At 30.8% G+C, this 20,395-nt stretch overlaps 1 protein-coding gene across 2 annotated transcripts; it reads right to left on the reverse strand.

Annotated features, from left to right (window-relative positions):
• Positions 1-10,092: 10,092 nt before the first annotated feature.
• Positions 10,093-18,856, reverse strand: LOC126714310 (helicase SEN1-like). 2 transcript variants are annotated; one of them, XM_050414404.1, is made up of 10 exons: positions 18,565-18,856; positions 14,693-15,292; positions 13,323-14,510; positions 12,910-13,234; positions 12,533-12,791; positions 12,198-12,414; positions 11,475-11,839; positions 11,105-11,239; positions 10,580-10,715; positions 10,093-10,422 (listed from the first exon to the last, which is right to left on the reverse strand). In XM_050414404.1, exons 1-9 carry the CDS (start codon positions 18,673-18,675, stop codon positions 10,643-10,645), a joined length of 3,273 nt encoding a protein of 1,090 aa, XP_050270361.1. In that variant the 5' UTR covers positions 18,676-18,856; the 3' UTR covers positions 10,093-10,422; positions 10,580-10,642. The 2 variants fall into 2 exon arrangements, with proteins under 2 accessions (XP_050270361.1, XP_050270360.1); XM_050414403.1 differs by having other exon boundaries at positions 10,093-10,428.
• Between the last annotated feature and the right edge of the window lie 1,539 nt (positions 18,857-20,395).

Genomic DNA, 20,395 nt, shown 5'->3' on the forward strand with positions numbered 1-20,395 from the left:
GGATTCATTCGATCCAATTCGATCCACTTCAGTCCATTTTGTCCAATCCGGTCCACTTCATTCATTTCAATCCAAGATTACAAAAAGTTATATTACTATTTTTAATTATCTATACTATTATTTAAGGGGTTTCTCCTGTTTGGGAACCTTATTTTTTTTACTTCAAAAATGCCCCTACTCCTCTATATATAAGTAGAAACAAAACTAAAAGACAATCCGGTAAAAATACAACTCTGACTCCCACTAAAACATCAATATATATAAAAGCAGAGACCTCATACGGGAGTGTATGAGATCTTGCCAAGTGGCACTCTAATTTACCTCTTTCATTAAGCTTTTCTATATCAATATGTGCTGTGATGGTCCCAAGCATTTTCACTTTTTCAATTTTCTATTAAAAAGTGAGAATACACAATTTGACCAATTCGCCAATATTCCATACTTTTTCTTTTTTGATGAAGTTTCATACTTTTCTCACAACCCATAATTTTGAGAAAAGTTTGTGTTCTAGAAATTTTCTTAGCACAATCTTTCAGACGGTCCCATTATTTTTTCAAAGAAGACCTTGCTTTTGAAGAAATTGTATTAATGCAATCCTTCTATGTACAACTCTCTCTTGTTCCCTTTCCCTTCCCTTACTTTTTCCTCTCTTCTTTTTTTTTTTCATCTCCCTTACAACCAAACAGGATATTAGTTTCCAAATTTAGCTAATAAAAAAAAAATGTTTTGAGTATATTAATAAAGAGAGCCTGAATTTAGTAAGAATAAGGTGTAAAATTCATGTTTTACACTCTCTAATAAGAGATGTCACATCAACTTTTTATTTAAAATTCAGTACATAATACTACAATTAATAACGTCTTAATAAACTCTCAATTTTGTTGAATTTTCATATGAGTATTATAATTGATTGAGCATAGTTGTGCTTATTTTTTAATACGTGATAAGATGATATGGCATATTGGGATTGAAGGGGGTAAAACTTGGGATTTAAACCACATCCTTATAGAATTTAATCTTTAATAAAAATATGTAAAAAACATGTTTGATTACTGTTTTAGTCTTTAACACTTGTACTGTGTCTCAAAATGGCTTTTAACATCTTAAACGTGACAATTTTGTTTCTAAACTTTTGGTATTGTGTCAAAATAATCCTTATTATTAAGCGGTACATGAAAAGAATTGATTTATATAACATTAATATCAAAATAATATTGTTATGCCATCTAAGCTATCCTTTGAATTATCACGTGTCCTTAATTAGAAAATAAAATAAAATATTTGAAAATATATTAATTGCATCTCCATAAGTAAATGAGATGTCATTTTATTAGCAGAAATTGAAAATTTCTTTTCTTTTCTTTTCCTCTACTTTCTCAACAACCAAATGGGGTTTAAGTCTTGACTTTTTAGTTAAATTTCTCATGAACATCATCTAAAAAACATACTATTTACCTAATTTTAAAATGAAAATTTAAAAAAACAAAACAAAACAAAAGGCCAAATGTCAATTTTTTACATTATCATTTTTTTAAGAAGTTAAAGTTATTACCGATTATATTATAAAAATCTTGTAAACTAACATGGTAATGAATATAATTAGTGTCATGTCAACAAGGTAATAAATCAATTTCCTAATTATTTTTCTATTTTGTGTTTAAAAATTGATACATCCATTTAATAAAAGCAGTGTATAACCCCGTGCATATGCACATGTACATTTAAAAGCAATCACAATTATATATATGATTTAGAATCTAATTGGATCTAGACTCTTCAATTTTTGTACCAAATAATTCACTTGCTACAAAAATTAAAAAATTAGATAGAACACATGGTGCAAAATTGAACTCCAATTAAATTTCAATTTAGAATCTAATTGAATTTAGACTCTTTGATTTTTGCACCTAATAATTCACTTGACACACAAATTAGACACGTGGCTCAAAATTAGACTCCAATATATATATGTATAGCAACCTACCATCACTTTATTTAAAACTAGCTTGTAACCCCATGTATATATATGGATACACTTAAAGATATACAATAATATGCATAATATAATTCCTATATATATAATTTAAATACTATTGATATAATGACCCAAAAAGGGGGGTCTTGCATTCTATGGAATCCCACATCGCCTGGGGAAGCACATGAGGATGTGTTTATAAGGAATGACCTCCCTTCAATGAGTAGAGGCCTTTTCCCCACTGCTGTGTGCTTTGGGAGAGAACAAAACCGTGAGGGGTATGAGGCTCCAAAGCGGACAATATCTACATAGGTGGGGTGAGGTCGTTACATATGGTATCAGAGCCGACCCGTTAACCCCATGTGGACTTGAAGATGCTACTCCATAAAGTGGGCCCTAACGAGGACGTTAGGGATTTAAATGGAAGAAATTATGATGCCCCAATTTGATTCATTGTGTGATGTGTGTGAGTATGTGATCAGTTTCACATCAGGTATTTACTGGGTTGAACTGGGCTTTATTAACAATTGCAAGGAGTCTCAATTGTGACTAGTCATTTTAAGGTATAGCGCAGATGTGGCTAGGGGTTTTTCTTGGGTCGTTACAATTGATAATCATTTTTATATTTTGTTAACTCTTTAAAAAAATTTGTAAGGATATTATTAGGTATAAAATGTAAATTGTTAGTGTTTATTTATTTATTTATTATTGTGAAGTACTTTTTTTTTTTTTACAATTCATTTATTCTACACTCTTTATGTTTTTGTAATTAATAACTCATTTAGATGAATATTTATGATGTGATTCCAAATTTGATTATAAAATTAAGAAATATAATTCTTTAAGAATAAATAATTTAGGACACATAGTGCAAAATTGGAACTCTAATTTGGAATTCTAATTTGAGTTTCTCTCAGCTTCACCTATTATTATTATTATTATTATTATTATTATATATAGATTACATGTTGTTCATGAAATCACAATCCCATATATGGCCCTATTTTTGGAGCCACTATCTCATCCAAAAAAAAAAAAGTTAGTATATTGCAATGTATTTGGAATGGTGAGTCCATCGATATTTGGAATCAATGTTTTTTTTTAAAAAAAAAAAAAAAAAAACCTTAAATTGGACATATGGCGCAAAATTAGACAGTAATTGGAATCCAATTTAGAATCTAATTGGATTTTCTCTTAGTTTAGACTTTAATTATATATATTGACTGGTTATTGGCCCGTGCGTTGCACAGTTTTTTTTGGTATGATATTTTTTGGTAAATATTATGACTGGAGGACATTTTTTTGGGAAAAAAACTTCTTTCATTTTTATGTAGTGATTTAAAAAAATACAATGAAGGGTTTTATGATAAATTTTGTTAATTTTATGAAATACATTTATATAAAATAAAACTCATAAAATGTATAAGATATACGTAAAGGTATAATTCATGACTACGCATGAAAGTTATTGTATTTTTTTAATTTCTATTAGCTAGATCACATTTCTTAAATAAACTGAACAACCATTTCATCACCCTGTTATGCACGTAATGATTGGAATGTTGTTAGTTAGTACATGATTGCTTGATAAACAATATTGAGTAAAAATTATTTTATTTCTATTTAAGAAATTTTTTGTGAAATTTTCATTTTCATGTCCATTTTTTTAATCTAATAGATTTAATTTTTCACATTAGTTTAATTGAATAGTATTGTGTTTATACTTCTTTTTTAACTACAATTGATAATTCACAAAATGAGTAAACAACTTATTGAGTATTGCAAAAGATACAAATATAAACATTAACATGAGCATGAACTTGAAGGGAGATTTCTATTCATTTTCTTGGAAAAAAAAAATGTACTAACAAAAATTCCAAACTTTATTAGGTAAAGAAGAATTAAGTTATAGATAGCAAAATCAATAAACCAAAAATTTTAGGAGCCTAAGAAGAGCCATTACTCAGTTGAAACAACCCAAAATACTCAAGGACTAAAAAAAAAAAAAAAAAAACCATCCGCCCCACACTTTCATCGCAACTGCTTTAGCTTAAGGAAAACAATATGTGTGTGTGTGTGTGTATATATATATATATATCATTCAATAAATATAGAACATCCTTTAAAAAAAAATTAATATGTTTATCATAATTAAGGGAAATCCTAATGGGTACTTCACTTGAGCATATGTGAAAAAGGCATATACATACCACAAATGGTAAAGGTGAAAGAAAAAAAGTTGCTACTCCCTTTTAATATGGTTAATTGCTTTCCTCAATTAGTCCCCCAAACAACATATCACTTATTCATACCACAACCACAAATGACAATACTGCATTGGCCATCGGTAATTGCTAATCTGAAAGTACAGATTTCTTTAATAGCTCTACCTTCGTGTCTTTTGGTTAATATGTCTTTACTAAATCAAAATCAAACCACAAAAATCATATAAAAATCACCAAATTAGAGTTTAAAATTATAATTAAATTTTTAAAAGAAATCTAGGCACAATTGCACAAAAATTCCATGTAACTAAGTCACACTTAGGAATATTAGATCCTTTTTCCTTTGTATAAATAGGGGGGTCCCAATGGGATGAGAGGGCTAACAATTTTCTCTCCAAAACATTTATTGTAGGAACATAAAAGTTTTCCATTGTAGACTTTTCACATTTAAAGAACATGACTTGCCAACTAATCAAAGTAAAGTTTTTAGTACCTACAGCAATTTCACAACATCAAGAACAAACCCCAGTGTATACAATGTCGAATTCCATAGTCTCCTATTACATCAAATGAGTGTATAATTTTTCTTGCAAAGTATTGAATAGTAAAGCTTCTGGGCCATAGTCTCAACTACAACTCTCAATCATGTTGGACTTGGATGACACCTTTCCACAACGTATCATTATGAGATGCAAAAAAAATTTGGAGTGTACACAACGATTAGTGTGGATGGGAAGAAATTTGATCATATTCCAATTGGTTAGGTTAGTAAGGTCCTATTCAAATTTAATGATCATGGAATTTTGTATACAAGTAATAATCAATGAAACTTCCGCCTAAAATAAGTGGGACTTTCAGCAAGAGAGAGAATTGACGTCTAGAAAAATCAAGCTAAGGCCAACCAAAATGGACCATATTCTTAATTTCTTATCTTAATTTGTTTCATATTCAAGACTTATAGTCAATGCTTGGCGTATAAAAGTTGAACATCTTATCTAAAGTCCATCCTTTGAAAGCTTGAGAAAAAATTCATGTAAACCAACACAATATATAAATTATAAAAGAATCAAAGAAAAATTGTCAAAAATAATGAAAATTTAATTTGTGCTTAAATTCTTATAAGGATGAACACAATAGCAATATCCTTTTAAAAAATAAAAAATAAAGATAAAAAAAATCTATGCTTATTTTGTACGTATGATAAAGTCTTATCACAACGTTTTTAAGACTCATGTTGATTAGTGATTAGAAGTTATAAAGGAATAATCATTAATATATATGTAACACCCCATAATTTGATACCAATTAAATGACTATACGTTAATTTTTAATGGAGGCCTATAATTAAAATGGATTAAATAAATTTGGGCCTAATGTATTAAAAAAAAAAGATAAATTCTATGAAATATGAAGCCCAAGTGAGGTGACATAAGTACATATATGGGCCTTGAAAACCCTAGCCTTTTTCCTCTTAGGTCACACATGTTTTTCTGATGGGATTTCTTTTTGCTTCAGCTGACAATTGAATTTCTGCCTTTCTCCACTGTGGCGTTGGTGGGAGTCTTCAGGTATGATTTTTCTCAAGCTCAAGATTTAAAAAGTTTGTATGGTCAATAGCTTGCAATTGATTGGAACCTAGACTATCATTATACTAATAGAAAAGGGTTTCCTATAATTGTATTATATTAGATAAAGACTTGGTCAATATGTCAGGCAGAGATACAGACTTGAAATTGAGCCAAATAGAGTAATAAGTGTGGACTTGGTCACCATGTTAAAGTGAAAAGAATGCTTATGTTATTGCATTTACACTAAGCCACAATTGTTGACCGGTTATTTTGTATTCACACTAGTTCAACGTGTAATAGATTTTGGGTCCTTGGAGTGATGGTTTCAATATTATATTAGCAATTGTTTACATAGCTGCACTGATCTAGTAGTTCTAAGTCCAACATTGCAGCTGAAAAACTAAGAATAATAAATAAACTCTGACCGTTTGCCATGCTACACATGCTACCTCAAGTATTGCCATGCTTTACCCTACTAAGCACGGTCCAAGCTTGATTGTTTACGTAGCTTTCACTTTGGTTTTATATATATATATATATATATATATATATATATATATATATATGTAATATTAAGGTCAGTAGATGCCTAGCGGCATCAAGGGAGCATTCTAGCACTAGATTGATGGATTAAAGCAATCTCGCGTGGCCTTCAATGTTAAGTTGAATATATATAGTTATATACATAATGGTTAGAGTCAATGGACATCTAGTGGCATCAAGAGGGAATGCTAAGCAACAAATTAAGACAATACGTGGCTTCCAATAGTAAATTTGATAGTTAAGTGAATAAATGGAGGATTTTGGATATATTAAAATTGATTAGGATAAAACCGTTTAAGTGTGAAAATAAATTTTGAAGTGGGAAATTGCGTATTGATGAACCTATTTTTGGTATTACTAGGTTCTAATTCTACTGAATTGTTGTGATTCAAGGGAAGTTGATTTCCTTTATTTTTGCAGCTAAAGAGGTAAGTGGTGTTTACTAATTTTGGGGGTTTTCCCAAAACAGTGTTAATTATTAAACTATTTTATATGAAAGAATATGTTGATATTCTATATATAAATGAATATTTTACAAATGTTTGATGTGCACATTGGCTATTCGTTTTATGAAAAACTTGTGGGACAACCTAATTTTATTTAAACTTGTATGTGTGAATATGTCTTTATATTTTGAGAAGTATTAATGGATTATTTTGTGAGCATATTGAATATGTTTTGAAAACCTATGGCAAGTCGTGATTAGAAGTTCAGTATGATATTTAGTCCTTAGCAAGGGACAATCATGCTGCAGCTAGTCCTTAGCAAGGGACGGTCCCAAAAGGGGACAGTGCACATTTGATAGCTCCTTAGCAAGGGAGCATACTATTGAGGATCCAAAAGGAAGCTCCTTAGCAAGGGAGTGTATCTTTAGGTTCCAAATGAGCCATCCTTGAGAAATGGGATGAAAGGAGGTTCCAGTCCCAAAAAGGGGACAGCACAACCCTGTCAACGGGGCGTAAACGTTGACCACGAGAAAAGTCTAGAGAATTGTTTATGTGATGATATCAATATATATATTATGATGGCTCACAATATAAAGATATTATTTTCTTTTACATGAAATAGTTGATGACAAAATATTGGTGAGTTATAAGTTGTGAATTTGTTGAAAAAATTATTTATTTGAAAGGTTTGTTCCCACACCCTAATGTTAGTAAATTCCACTTATTGAGTTATCTCACCCCCCCCCCTTTATTTCCCATTACAGATACATTAGGTGGATTACTGGAGTAGAGATTCTTGGGAGACAGATGTTACAAACTATTTTTATGGAATTGAGGATTTTATTATTATTTTATGGCATTAAACTTTGTATTGGAGAATTATTTTGAGGATGTTTTGTATTTGGTGAATTAGAGCTCTAACTTTTGTAATCAGTTTCAAGGTTGCTAGTTTCTTTTATTTAATATTTTTATAGATTATTCAGATTAAATAGATTTTTATTGCCTATGATTTTGGGGCGTTACAATATATATATATATATATATATATATATATATAAAACGGAGATCTCATGCAGGAGTGTATGAGGTCTAGCTAAGTGACGCTCTAATTTTGCATTTAACATTTTTTTACCTCATTCATTAAGGGTACGTTTGGTATGCTGTAATAGCTCCTATAATGGAATAGTGATTCATGTGTAATAGCAATTCGGTCATTTGGTTGCATCTTTATTACATGGATTAGTTATTACATTGGAATGACTATTCTTTAAATTGAAGAATAGCTATTCCTCTTTAAAATGGATGTAATAGCTATTCCTTAGTATATATACTAGGTTTTAAAATTAATATATTTCTAAAAATATAAAGTTTCCTTATACATCATATTTTACAAGCTTTCCATATGTAACAACCAAACTTATGAATAGTAATAGTTATTCCACTACAATATCTTCTATTCCCAGTAATAAAGATTACTATTCCTAATGTAATCCACATTCAGCGTACCAAACATACCCTAAGGTTTTTTTACTGTTACTCAAAAGTTTACATTAACTTATTTTATTGTTATCTCATTAATCTCTCATTAATTTCCTAAGCTTACATCACACCTTTCTCTCTTTTTCATGTCTTTTAGCATACTCACTATTATAATATTTTAAAAAAAGCAAAAAAAAATAATAATAATTAAGGACTAATAGTAATAACTAACCAAATAAGGCCTTGGAGAGAGATAGAAAGACACAAAAATGTTGTGGGTTGTTAAATAAAACGCATTGTATATATTACCAAAATAAAATACCTGATACTGACAAAACATTTGAAAGAGAGAAAAAGAGAAATCTGAAGGGTCGCCGCCTTCGTCATATTGGCCTCCCACCACCATCAAGACTTCGAAACCCCTGTGGGTATTTTTTTTTTTCTTTTTAAATTAGGAGATTAAATATGATTTAGGTTTGGGTCATTTGGTTGGATAGTTTTTGTTTTGGATATATAAGTAGAGAGAATACTTGGTACGCAATGTAAAGCCATATTCTACCATGGTTTTAAATCATCTATAAGACATATGCATACACACTTACCCACACCATGTTTTAACGTTGCACTATCGATGAGTGAAAGACAGTGAGAGAATTTGACATACTTTTATTTCATAGTATTAAATATGTGAACACAATACAAATTAGTTGATTTTCATGGTCCCATTACTTTTTTGCATTTATTTTTGGTTTCATGATTTAAAAAAATAATAATAATCTTACCTTGAAAATAATATAAATATGCAGTGAAACTACTAAATTAATTTTTAATATCTCAAAATGTATGTGTTTCTTTACTCTAATTTAGTTTACTTTTTTTTTTTTATAATATATGTACGAAACTATCCAAAACCGTCTTATATAAAATATTACAAAATTATCCATGCATCGCACGGGCAACTTACTAGTTGCTTAAAAAATAGGGTCACTCTACTTATATTTAAGTAAAGACAAAACTAAAGGACAATCCGGTAAAAATACAACTCTAACTCACACTAAAATATTGCTTAAAAAATAGGGTCACTCTCCTGTTGATTTTCAAATTATTTTATTCACTTTTAAATTAGATTCTCAAAATAAAAATAAATATATATAATAATAAAAACAATTTTTTTTTTATAAAATTAAACATGTAATATTTGTTCATTTTTTGAAGCTAGCCTCCTAACACTCCTGGATGTATTAGTAGTTCTAAATGCGTAATATTAACAAGAAAATGTGTAAACCTCAAATTAGAATGAATGAAAATTATGACAACATAAAAAAATAAAAATAAAAAGCCTCATCGCACACGCGAAGCGCGTGTGATGAGGCTAGTTTAATTTAATGATTTGTGGTATTATCTTTTTTCTTTTTCTTTTTTTTTTTACCTTAGCTAATATTAGTATTTTAGTTTTGAAAAATATTGTGTTCACAATATTTTCATAACAAAATCCTAAGTGGCAAGTTGTTATTAATTATTATTAGTGAGCAAAAAAGTAATTTCAATTGTGGGTTCAAATTTGAACCAATAATAACTTACCACCTTTAATTTGTTGTGAAAATGTTATGAACGTAGTACTTCTTTTTAGTTTTTGAGTAAATTACAAAGTTTTAGTGTTTTGATATGTTATAATTTGAATTTGAAGACCAATTAAGGAAAATTTTTTATTTTTTATTTTATAAAGTGATAAGAAATTTAAAGATTTATGATATTAAGTTTAGTATCATAATTTACAATCTTGCAATGTATATTGTATAAGTTATTCAACATATATACCATGATAGAAATTCATTTATAAATAAATTTATTCTCCTCTCCATTCTCTAACAAGAATGATCATATATATTTTCATAGAAGCACTCAAAATAGTTAATATAATAAAACAAGGCCACACGAAGCAAGCTATGTTGATGACTTTGCTGTGTGGTTTTACAAAGCACCAAAATTGTTACTAAACAAAAATAAATAATAAATAAATATTGGCACAAAAAATTATAATTGTCACACGCATTACATGCGTCTGCAACTAGTAATTATACAAAAGGGAATGCTTGAAACTATGATATGTCTAAAGCAGTTTCCCCATGGTTCCAGCTTTCATTTGAGGTGTAATGGCTGAGCCCTTAACTCTAGCATGGTACCACCTGCATCTAAGACAGCCCGATTAGGGTAACATCAGTTTCATAATGTTATCTACAATATCAACAAGTGTACAAAAAAATGAAGGCAATCTTTCAATTTTTGTAGTACTCCAATATTTAATAGCATAAGGAACATCATGTATCAACTTATGACACTTACCAGGAAAGATGGCTTGGAAATGCATCCAAATCCATCGTTCAAAACGAAGGCAATCTTGCTTCATCAATCGTCAAGCCACCTTTGCTTAAATTCAACATCTTCAGATTTATTCTCCATGTTTGACTTGAAATGATTTCTGACATTCATTTATATAATAATCAGTCCTTTGAATAACCCTTCAATTCCAAGTTCGTATGTAAAAATTAGTTTTGCTTTTGTTTTTCTTTTGGGTATATCGAGTGTCTTATTCGGATAATTTCTACAAATTTCTTAGTTCCTTTTTAACCAAGTCAAAGAATTGAGCAAGTGGCGGGGATTATCCATACATGAAGCAATCCAAGTCAGCTTGAGCTGCTAATCTGTACCTCAGGCATACTGCATGAGCAATAACATTTTACACCTATATGACTAATTATACTATCTTCAATTTCTATTTTCATTAAAGTGATTCTGCAGAAGAGATATTGCCTTGGAAAACCAATGTTGAAAACTTAAATGTAAGTCTTGTAGCTGTATTTCACTCACCTATAAATTGCAGTTGATGTTTCTGGCTTATCACTTAGACTCACTGAGGATAGGTCCTTTGAGAGAGACAACACAGTATCAGGTTCTGAGCAACTACTTGAATCCACTGGCCATCTCCTTGGAACAACAAAACTCCTGTAACAAATTCAAATGATGAGCAGTGGGAACAGATTCTGGACAGCCAGCTACTTGAGTTTATGCGGTTTTAGACTTAATTAAACTATAAGTCACAATTTGAGAGCAACATACTAGTTAATTGATGAGTGAAATCTATTCAAAATAATTCATTTTTTGTTTTTTGTTTTTTAAAGTGTGGTTCATATTAGTTACTTTTGTTATATCTTCAAAGCAAATTCAGAAAAACTAATACCCCTCAACACATATGTGTTTGCAGCGATTCATCTCATCCACTCTATATCTCCCAAATAAGATTTCAAGACGCTTGGCAAGTTTTGGTATATCAGATAATGGCACGACATCCCAAACCTTCAAGATCTGTATGTAATTCAAATCCTCCTTGAGACAATCTACATTCCAAACCAGATTCAGTTGCTCGCTGACCTTGGACATCTCTAAAAGTTGAGAAGAAGGCCCATCATGGACAATGGGGTCTCTCTCCTCCTGAGGCTGACGCCAACCACTTGAAAGTTTTTGCAACACATAAAGCACTTCCTTACAAATCTCTGAATTTCTAACTCTCTGTATAGACTCTTTGAAATCATTGTTGAAGATAACCTGTATAGTAACGTAGATAATGATTACCTGATTTATGTTTTAGGAACTAATAAAGTCATCATATAAATTCAGATAAGTTCAAAACCATGAAAGAGTCTACTATCTAAACCACTTTATTCTGTTGAAAATAAAGAGGAAAATTTTGTCTCTAGAAAGTCATATTTCCAACCTTCTGCCTTTGATTCAGTCGAGAATATATACACCAGTCAATGAGGAAAAATATATTTCAGACAAATAGGGGATTTTCCCTCATGACTAGGTGTGTGTGAGACAGTTGACTACACACACTCAGGGAATAGTTAAGTGCTTGAAGAGCTCAAAACACCCACGTTAATAATAAATAATGCATTGCATGTACCTTCCATCTAGCCTCTCTGAACAGTAGAGAGTCGTTATTGAGTAAAATATCAAGTTTTCCAAGCTCAACTAAAGCTGCTGTAATAGCCAGAGCCAACTTTTGGTCCTCTTCTGCATTATAGAAACACTGCCGTTCCCTAGCATCAAGGATTAGCTTCTTCCAAACAGAGTCACTCTTGAGTAAAGTCGTCCCATTCCCCAATATCCAAAGGCAGTACCTACAGATACAGAAAAAATTGGAGTCTTTTAATTTGCAAAACCACCCAAAAAAAAGAGAGAGAAACTGAAACGTTTTTGAGTTGCAGGCACAATCTGGTATAAACAAATTAATAATACCTTGCACGAGTCAGGGCCACATTTGCTCTTTTGAGATCGGAAAGGAAACCTATTGATCCTTTATCATTACTTCTTACAGTTGAGATAATTATCACATCTTCCTCACCTCCTTGGAACCCATCAACAGAGCGAACACTCACAGAGAAGCCACTGTCAGAATATATACTATATCTTTTGACTTTCTCTTGAATTGCATAAACTTGAGTTTTATATGGTGATATAACTCCTACACTAACCTTCTTCTTTGTGACAAGAAATTCTGTGGCCAACCAAAAAAGAAAAGGAAAAGGTAAAGGAATTTATATCATTTGTCTAGAAGCTTTTCTGGCAGCAATTTTTATGGATAAGAACTTCGAGAAATAAGCAATAAAACATACCTTCATAAAGATTTGCAACTATCTCAGAGACCACAGCAGCCTCAACCATATTCTTCGGACTGTAACCTCCCTCAAATTCCTCTTTTCCATGATCTATACTTATAAAAGAGTATGAGCCGTACATGTTGCCCTGAAGAAAACGCTTCTCATACCCTCTTTCTATGACATTTGGAGCATCTGAAATCTGGTTGTTATAGAATTCCTTGTTTGGAAAGAAGCTGATGGATGGATGCATCCTGTATTGGACATCAAGAAGGTGTTTCTGGTGTCCCAACATGACTAGTCTTTCAAACAAGCTTCTTCCGAATTCAGCATTCGTGGAAATCTAAAAGTTGCACATTCAAAATATGTTAAACTAAGTGGAAGATTCATAAATTGTAAAGACAAAGGAACGACAAGGATAAGACTCAAACCTTGCTTTGAACCATAGCAGGGAGCTGCCTCTCATCTCCTATGAGAATAGCATGTCGGAGACCAGACAGTTGTAAAGGAACGGCTGATTCACATTCTTTAAGTTGAGCAGCTTCATCAATAACTAACAATTCCAATGGTGTCATTCCTTCTGTGTGTAATTTAGCAGAGCTTGATGCGGTACAAAATACCAAGCATGCATTTGCCAAACAAAATTTTTGTATTGCATAGTGCTCAGTTAAATTTGGTACAGAGAACGTGTGAGAAAGAGACCTTAGTACATCAAGGCACTCTTTTATGGTGATACTTAACTTTGAAGAGCAATCAACACTGCTTCCAATGTCTTCAAAGTCATTAAGAACATGTTCTAACCCTTCATTGGCTACAGTACTGAGACTGCACAACAAAGTTCGAAGAGATTTTAGCAATTTCAGAGCTCTAGTCATGTCCTTCACTACCTCTAATGGTAATAGAGAAGTTGGTAAGTGTGTATATAAATCACTCATACAACACTTCAGTGACTTACCAATTAAACTGAACTTCCTCTTTACAAACTCCTCAAATGTCATAGTATCATCATCTTCCTTTACTGGATTGCTAGTACTCTCCTCCTGTTTGCACTCATCCTCAACCTCAACATTTTTCTTCTTTCTTTCTTTAAAGTATATATTGTACTCCAATTTAGGGTTCTCAAGAAAACGTATCACTACTTCTAAGCAATCTTTCCATCCAGATGATGAAGTAAAGCACTTACGAAGCACATTAACACGATAGTCAAGAAATACATCACGAAGATCATCACAAGCATCAATCCTCAATCGCTCACCACTCCCAAATAAAATTATATCTCCAAGCCCATATTTACCATACTTTAGTGACCTAACCAGACTCAGCAGCCTTTTTGTAACTTCCAAAACCGCACTGTTAGTTGGAGCACATGTTAGTGTTCTGCACTTTATTTTAAGGAGAACAAATAATAACAAACCAACAGTCTTTGTTTTCCCAGTCCCTGGAGGACCCCATATCAGTTTGACAGTATTCTGATGACAGCAGTCCCTCAAACCAACACAGCTTAAAACTGCAGCTTCTTGCGAATTATTTAGATTATAAGAGGAAATTATATCACATATAAACGAATTGGAAGGACTGCATTTTCCTTCTGAGAAGCATGTAGTACAATTTTCTTCATCCTGTAAGAAATAAATATAAAATGTAATGGTAATGAAGTCAGTAAGTAGGTTTATCACTCTGTAACATGTGCAAGGCCTACAATTTACAAACACCATTACCAGTAAACATGTACAATCTTTAAAAAGAAGCATATATTTTTATGTGTGTGACATTGAAGAACAAAATGATATATGATTCTTACTGCTGCATTGTTTTGCACTACTTTATTAAGGATGTTCCTGTTTCCCCCTTCCAGGTCCGAGTTCACTGCTCTCCACATTCGAACAATTGTTGTCATGTTCATAAGATAAACTGCGAGAAGTGTTTCCTTCTTATTTGTAGGAAATGTTTCTCTCTTCCTCCCAAGAAAATTTTCTCTCATGTTCCTTTGCATGTTTGGTTCAGTCCTAATACGCTTTGATGCCAGTATTTGGAGCTTTTCAGAACTTTCAGCTTTAGTCCCATAAACATAAGCAATAAGATAAAATCTTGTCGGCCTGTCCAAATCATCAATGGATTTTGGTCTAAAATCTGTCAAGGCAATAAGATCACCAACTTCAGGTTCATAGGATCCTGTATCTTTTTTAGTATCTTCAGCTGCATTGAATTTAATTTCATAAAACAAGTCTTTGGGGAGTTTAAATTTTTTAGATTCTTCAACAGAATGTATTTTACAAACAGGTGCTCGACGAACTGCTGTCATGTTTGAGAATAAATCAGTATGGGCTTCCTCAATTAATGGATCCATGAATGAATTCATGTACTCTGTCATTGACAAAAATGTCTCTGGAATCCTTTGCACCTGTCAACGAATGATGTCACAGCTATGAGTCTATATATCATGGTTCAGAAGAAAAGATTTATACATGTTTGTGTGAGCAGCATATGAATCACTGAATGGAAAGTTAAAACATAAATAATTGATTAAAGAAAATTAAATCACTTGAAATTCTATTGATCTTATGTCAAATCTCTAGAATGCAGAGGGAGAAATTACATTAGACAACCCTAAATTTTAAACCCTAAATCTCTACCATGACATGTAACAATAGTATAGTAAAACAGGCAAGCACTTGAAATAAACAATAAGATTTTAATGAATCTATCAACATATGTAGTATGTACATAATTGAAATGGGACTCTTTGATGTCCACTTTCACGTACTCTCCAAAAATTAAGAAATAAGGACAGAGAAAAAACATCCTTAAAATTGGCACACGATTTGGATAGTTATCATCTTCTTCAATTACCATTGTATTGCAAGCTTCACCTTCTACTTTTTTTTTTGACAAATAACAATAAACCCACGTGTGGTGTGGTTAAGCTCATTTTCACCTTACTTATAGTTCAAAATTTAACACTTTGCCCACCTAATGGATTACAGGGAACAAATGGAGATAATCTCAGGTAGACAAAAGTGTTAAATTTTGCAAAAGTATTAAGTTTTGAACTATAGAAACACAATGTAAAAACAGGTTTAACCATAAGTGAGTTTACTGTAATTTACCTTTTTTTTCTTTTGATTTTATTCTTGAGAGAGAAAGAGAGAGCATGAGGAGGCTAGAGGCTAGTATTAAGAAAAAGGATCATTTATTAGATGGAGGGCTCACAATTCCTTGATAATGCTAAAGTTATAATACACGATTTAGAAAATGTGAGAAGAACATAAAATAAAATAAAAAATTAAGCGTAAAAAACTATCTATGTATTCATGAGAATAATCACTTGACTTTCCAATAGGTACTTTGTGTAGGCGTGTGATGGGTGACCACACCAAAAATACTGCATCTCTCACATACGATGCTCCTTCATGTCTATTAGTTGGTGCACATATACTCAAGTTCAAGCCCTTCACGTCAGTGGTATCAATTTTCTATCGTTGCATTCAACCATCAACTTTGACAGAAATTTTTCATTCAAAACACCTCTATTTTTGTGAGTTTGTTTGATTGTTTCTAGTCAACCTTTTTTTATTAATTTTTTAAGTATTTTCTAACTTAAAAAAAAAATTATGTAAAAGAAATTATATAGGAGGAAGCTTCAGTTATTCATTTTTTTAAAAATAAAATTAGATTTTAAATTAAATTTTCTTTAGTCATCTATATTACATAAAAATACTAAAAATTATTATGTAGATTATTATTTATATGAAAAAGATTAAATATGTCAATTTTTTTTGTAAAATTTGGGTAATATATTTTCAGTGATAATTATTTTATATAAGATTTTATTGTTTTTTTTTAACGCTTTTTAAACTTATATAAATCTCTTGGGTTAAACAAATACTATTCTATCCAGCTCATGTGTGATGTGTGATCCTATCATGATTATGTCTTTCTAAGTAAAATTTGATATGTTAGTTATGTACTACAACATAGTAGAATTTATGTATTATTTAACTTTTTTTTTTTATTGTCTTCATTCCTTTGTTCTCATATTTGAATTGAAAGGAAGACAAAAAAGAATAGGCTCAAATTACTTTTTTATTTATTTAATTTTTTTGCATGTGAAAATAATAAGAGACATACCAAGGAGACTTGATTCATCAAAAACCAAGTAAGGTTAATTCATTGGTTTCACAACTCTTTTTAGTTCAACAAGTTTCTGACTAGATCTTAATTTGACCTATTCTTGGCTGGGTCAAACCCAAAATCGTCCCACTCAACCCAATTAATTGAATTACAAAGCTCTTGACTTAGCTAGGGTTGTAAATGAACTAAGTCATTTATAAAAAACTTGGGTTGGTTCAATAAAAAGTTCATTCATATTTGCTTGTTTATACCAAGCTTAAGCATTATTTTTAGGCTTGTTTAATAAATAAGCACAACCAAAGCAAAAAAAAACAATCGTTCATGAACAAACTCGTAAATAATAGGGCTCAATATAAAACAAGCCGAGCTTAAGCTCATTTGTGGTCTTGATAATAAGCTTGATATGAGTTTAATAAATAAACTCATTACCCATATCTTAATATACATGTGGCAACTTGGGACCACTCGTTCAAACCCCAACCACCTTAATTTTTTCCTTTCTTTTTCTTTTTTTTTTTTTTTTTTTTTTTTTTGGATTTTTGAAGATTTAAGCATTTGATAATGTACTTGTGTTAGATCTCAAGTTCTAGAGCTTGATATTGGGCTCAAGCTTAACTTGTTTAATGAATAAAGTTAAGCCAAGTTGAGCTCAAGTTTTTAGACTTCTTATATACGAGCTCAATTTCAAACGTTGTTTGGAGGCTTGGTAAAAGCTTGAACACTTTAAATTTGTTGTCAAGCCAAGTTCAAACATTTACTACTCAACAAAACTCAACTCGTTTACAACCCTATTTTTCGGAAGTGGTAGTCAATATTTTTTTTGAAAACGTAGCTATTACTTATGAGTAATTCACTATAACGAAAACTTAATCAAACAACTGAATGATGATTTCAAAAGGCAAAGTTTTTCCATTACTGAATCTAATCATGCATGTCGAACGTATTTTTTGAATTTCCTCAAATGATATGCATCTTAAAATGAAAGTTCTAACTTTTATATTTTCTTATATCTCATACTTCATTTTCTAGCAGTGAGCAATGGACTCTGGATTAGTATCTGATAAGTGAGTAAAAAAGGTAAACAGAGTATTGGCTCAATCAAAAATGGCGAAGTTCTTTTTACTCTCAAGTGCTCATTGGCGCCGAGCATGATGGAATTTGGTAATTTCACCTCCGATCAGAATAATAGATCCCATGGAAGTAGCTGTCAGACTCAAAATATGTGTAAATATACACTCAAAACGAATGTATATTAAGTAACACCTACAAATTACAATACATTAATGGCACCTAAATTACGCTTCTTAAAAGTTAAAACTCTAGGACTTTGAGATACACCATTCTGAATATGAGTGCTTTTCCTTTCGACTTTACATTTTTTAAATAATAAAAACTTGCTATTGCATATTTTTTATGCTTAATAACATAATTTTTTTTTTTTTTTTGGGTAGAATCAATAACATAACAAAACTCATATAGGGTGTATATATATGCTTAATACATTAACCATTATGAATTACGACTAAAGGAAAACACACCAACCTGATTTTTGTAAAGATCTTTATTGCAAACATCCCTGAAAGACCAAGAGAACACCTTGTCTATCAAGCTTCTACCAGCAACTTCTTCCTTCTTGACATTTGTATTCTCCATTTCTCCTTGCCTTGGTGATCTCTCTGTATAGTCAGTTAATTTGCTAAAATACAGAACTTACCATAGAATAATGCATGTGTTCCCACTAAAGAGAGAGAGATGACCTAGCAATGGAGGAAATGTCTGGACAAAAGATCATTAAAAGCACAAGGACGTACAAAGTATCCAAATTAAAGTGGAAAAAAAGAGGTGGACGGTGACGACGAAGACCCAAAGAAGATGTTGACTACAAGAAAAACATAAGTAATTTGGATTTGCATTAAACATAATCAAAGATTTTTTTTTTTTTTTTTTTTTTTGCCAATGATAGTTTTAATAAACCTCAAATATAACACACACACACACAAATGTGTGTACTTTTTTAAACTCATAAAAAGACTTTTTTTTTTTTTTTTTGGCTTAAACATATATAAAATGACTAATTATAAACCATATAATATCCGTTTGTGCATATAAAACTTCAATTTTTAACTTGAAAACAATATCAAACTATAAAGTTTATATATAATTGTATCTAAATTTTACTACTTATATACGTAGTTTTTATAAAACAATAATAAATTATTGCATAAAGGATTTGAACTATTACCTTTTTTTATTATATTCTTTCTTTTCAATTAAAAATTCATCTCATCGAACGAGGTGTTGCTGATCCAAGATTGAATCCAAGGAAGTGTTGCCCATTGAAGGTCCGATCCAAGGAGATGTTGGAGTTTATGTCCTAAAATTCAATTTATTGGCATGTCATAAATAATTAAATTGTTTAATTATATGAGACTATTTATAAATGAACTAATGAGACATTATCATAGTCTTTGAGATGCATTGTATGTGATTTATATGATTTAGTCACAAAAAAATATAAATTACAAGTTCTTTGTAAACTCAAAATATAGTTCGTAGTCGGTGATGAAATTGGACGTTTCATCTACGAAGACTATAACACGTCAATTAAGATAATTTGTCATGATCATAGAAGTAGAGACTTCTAGTTGATGTGTTGATGTATTTTAAGTTTTAAGACATATTAAACTAAACCGCTGTGAGATTAATTATTCAATTAACAACTGTCACCTGAATAATTAATCTCACGACTTCTAATTTCATAGACTCTCAATCTTGAGAGGATAGTGAACGCAATCATGAAATGTAGGTTACCTTGATATATTAGGAGTGAGATCTAATATTGATGGTCAAAACCTCAGTATGTTGGGTAACCACACATAATGTTGAGGGAACACATATTCTCAAGATAGAATCCATAATCTCTTTTTATAGAGATACGAAATATCCCCTTGAAATAAGTTTAATGGGAACTAGTTATTGAGGCTAACGAAAAGACTAAAAAAAAAATTTACTTGTTTTAATTTATTATTACTAGTTGCAGATTCACGCGATGCGTGGGAAATAGATAATTATTTTGTAATTATGAATAATTTATAATTTATTCTCTAAAATTTGTTAAAGATAATTGGTTCTTCCTAAAAATTAAACAATTTCTAAAATTATTTTTTCATCTTTCTATCTCTATCAATATATCATTCTATTATTTTTCTCGTGTTTGATTGATATTATTCATTTATGAGCAAGTCCATATTCTTTGAAATTATGTTATGGTATGCCATTTTTTTTTTTTTTTACACAACTAAAGCTTTTAAGTTTCAAATAAATTATTCAAATTCATCATTCTCTTAAATGAGAATATCATGATAATCAAAAC

Source organism: Quercus robur, chromosome 2 (genome assembly GCF_932294415.1).
Source record: "Quercus robur chromosome 2, dhQueRobu3.1, whole genome shotgun sequence".
Taxonomy (NCBI): Eukaryota; Viridiplantae; Streptophyta; class Magnoliopsida; order Fagales; family Fagaceae; genus Quercus; species Quercus robur.

What these genes read in the sequence shown, in the direction of transcription:
- LOC126714310 (XM_050414404.1), bottom strand. Translation starts at nt 18,675, where the DNA reads ATGGAGAATACAAATGTCAAGAAGGAAGAAGTTGCTGGTAGAAGCTTG. An exon ending in CTGCTATGGTTCAAAGCAAG is followed by an intron (nt 13,235 to 13,322) that starts GTTTGAGTCTTA and finishes TGCAACTTTTAG; the next exon opens with ATTTCCACGAATGCTGAATT. An exon ending in TCAGAGAGGCTAGATGGAAG is followed by an intron (nt 11,840 to 12,197) that starts GTACATGCAATG and finishes GTTACTATACAG; the next exon opens with GTTATCTTCAACAATGATTT.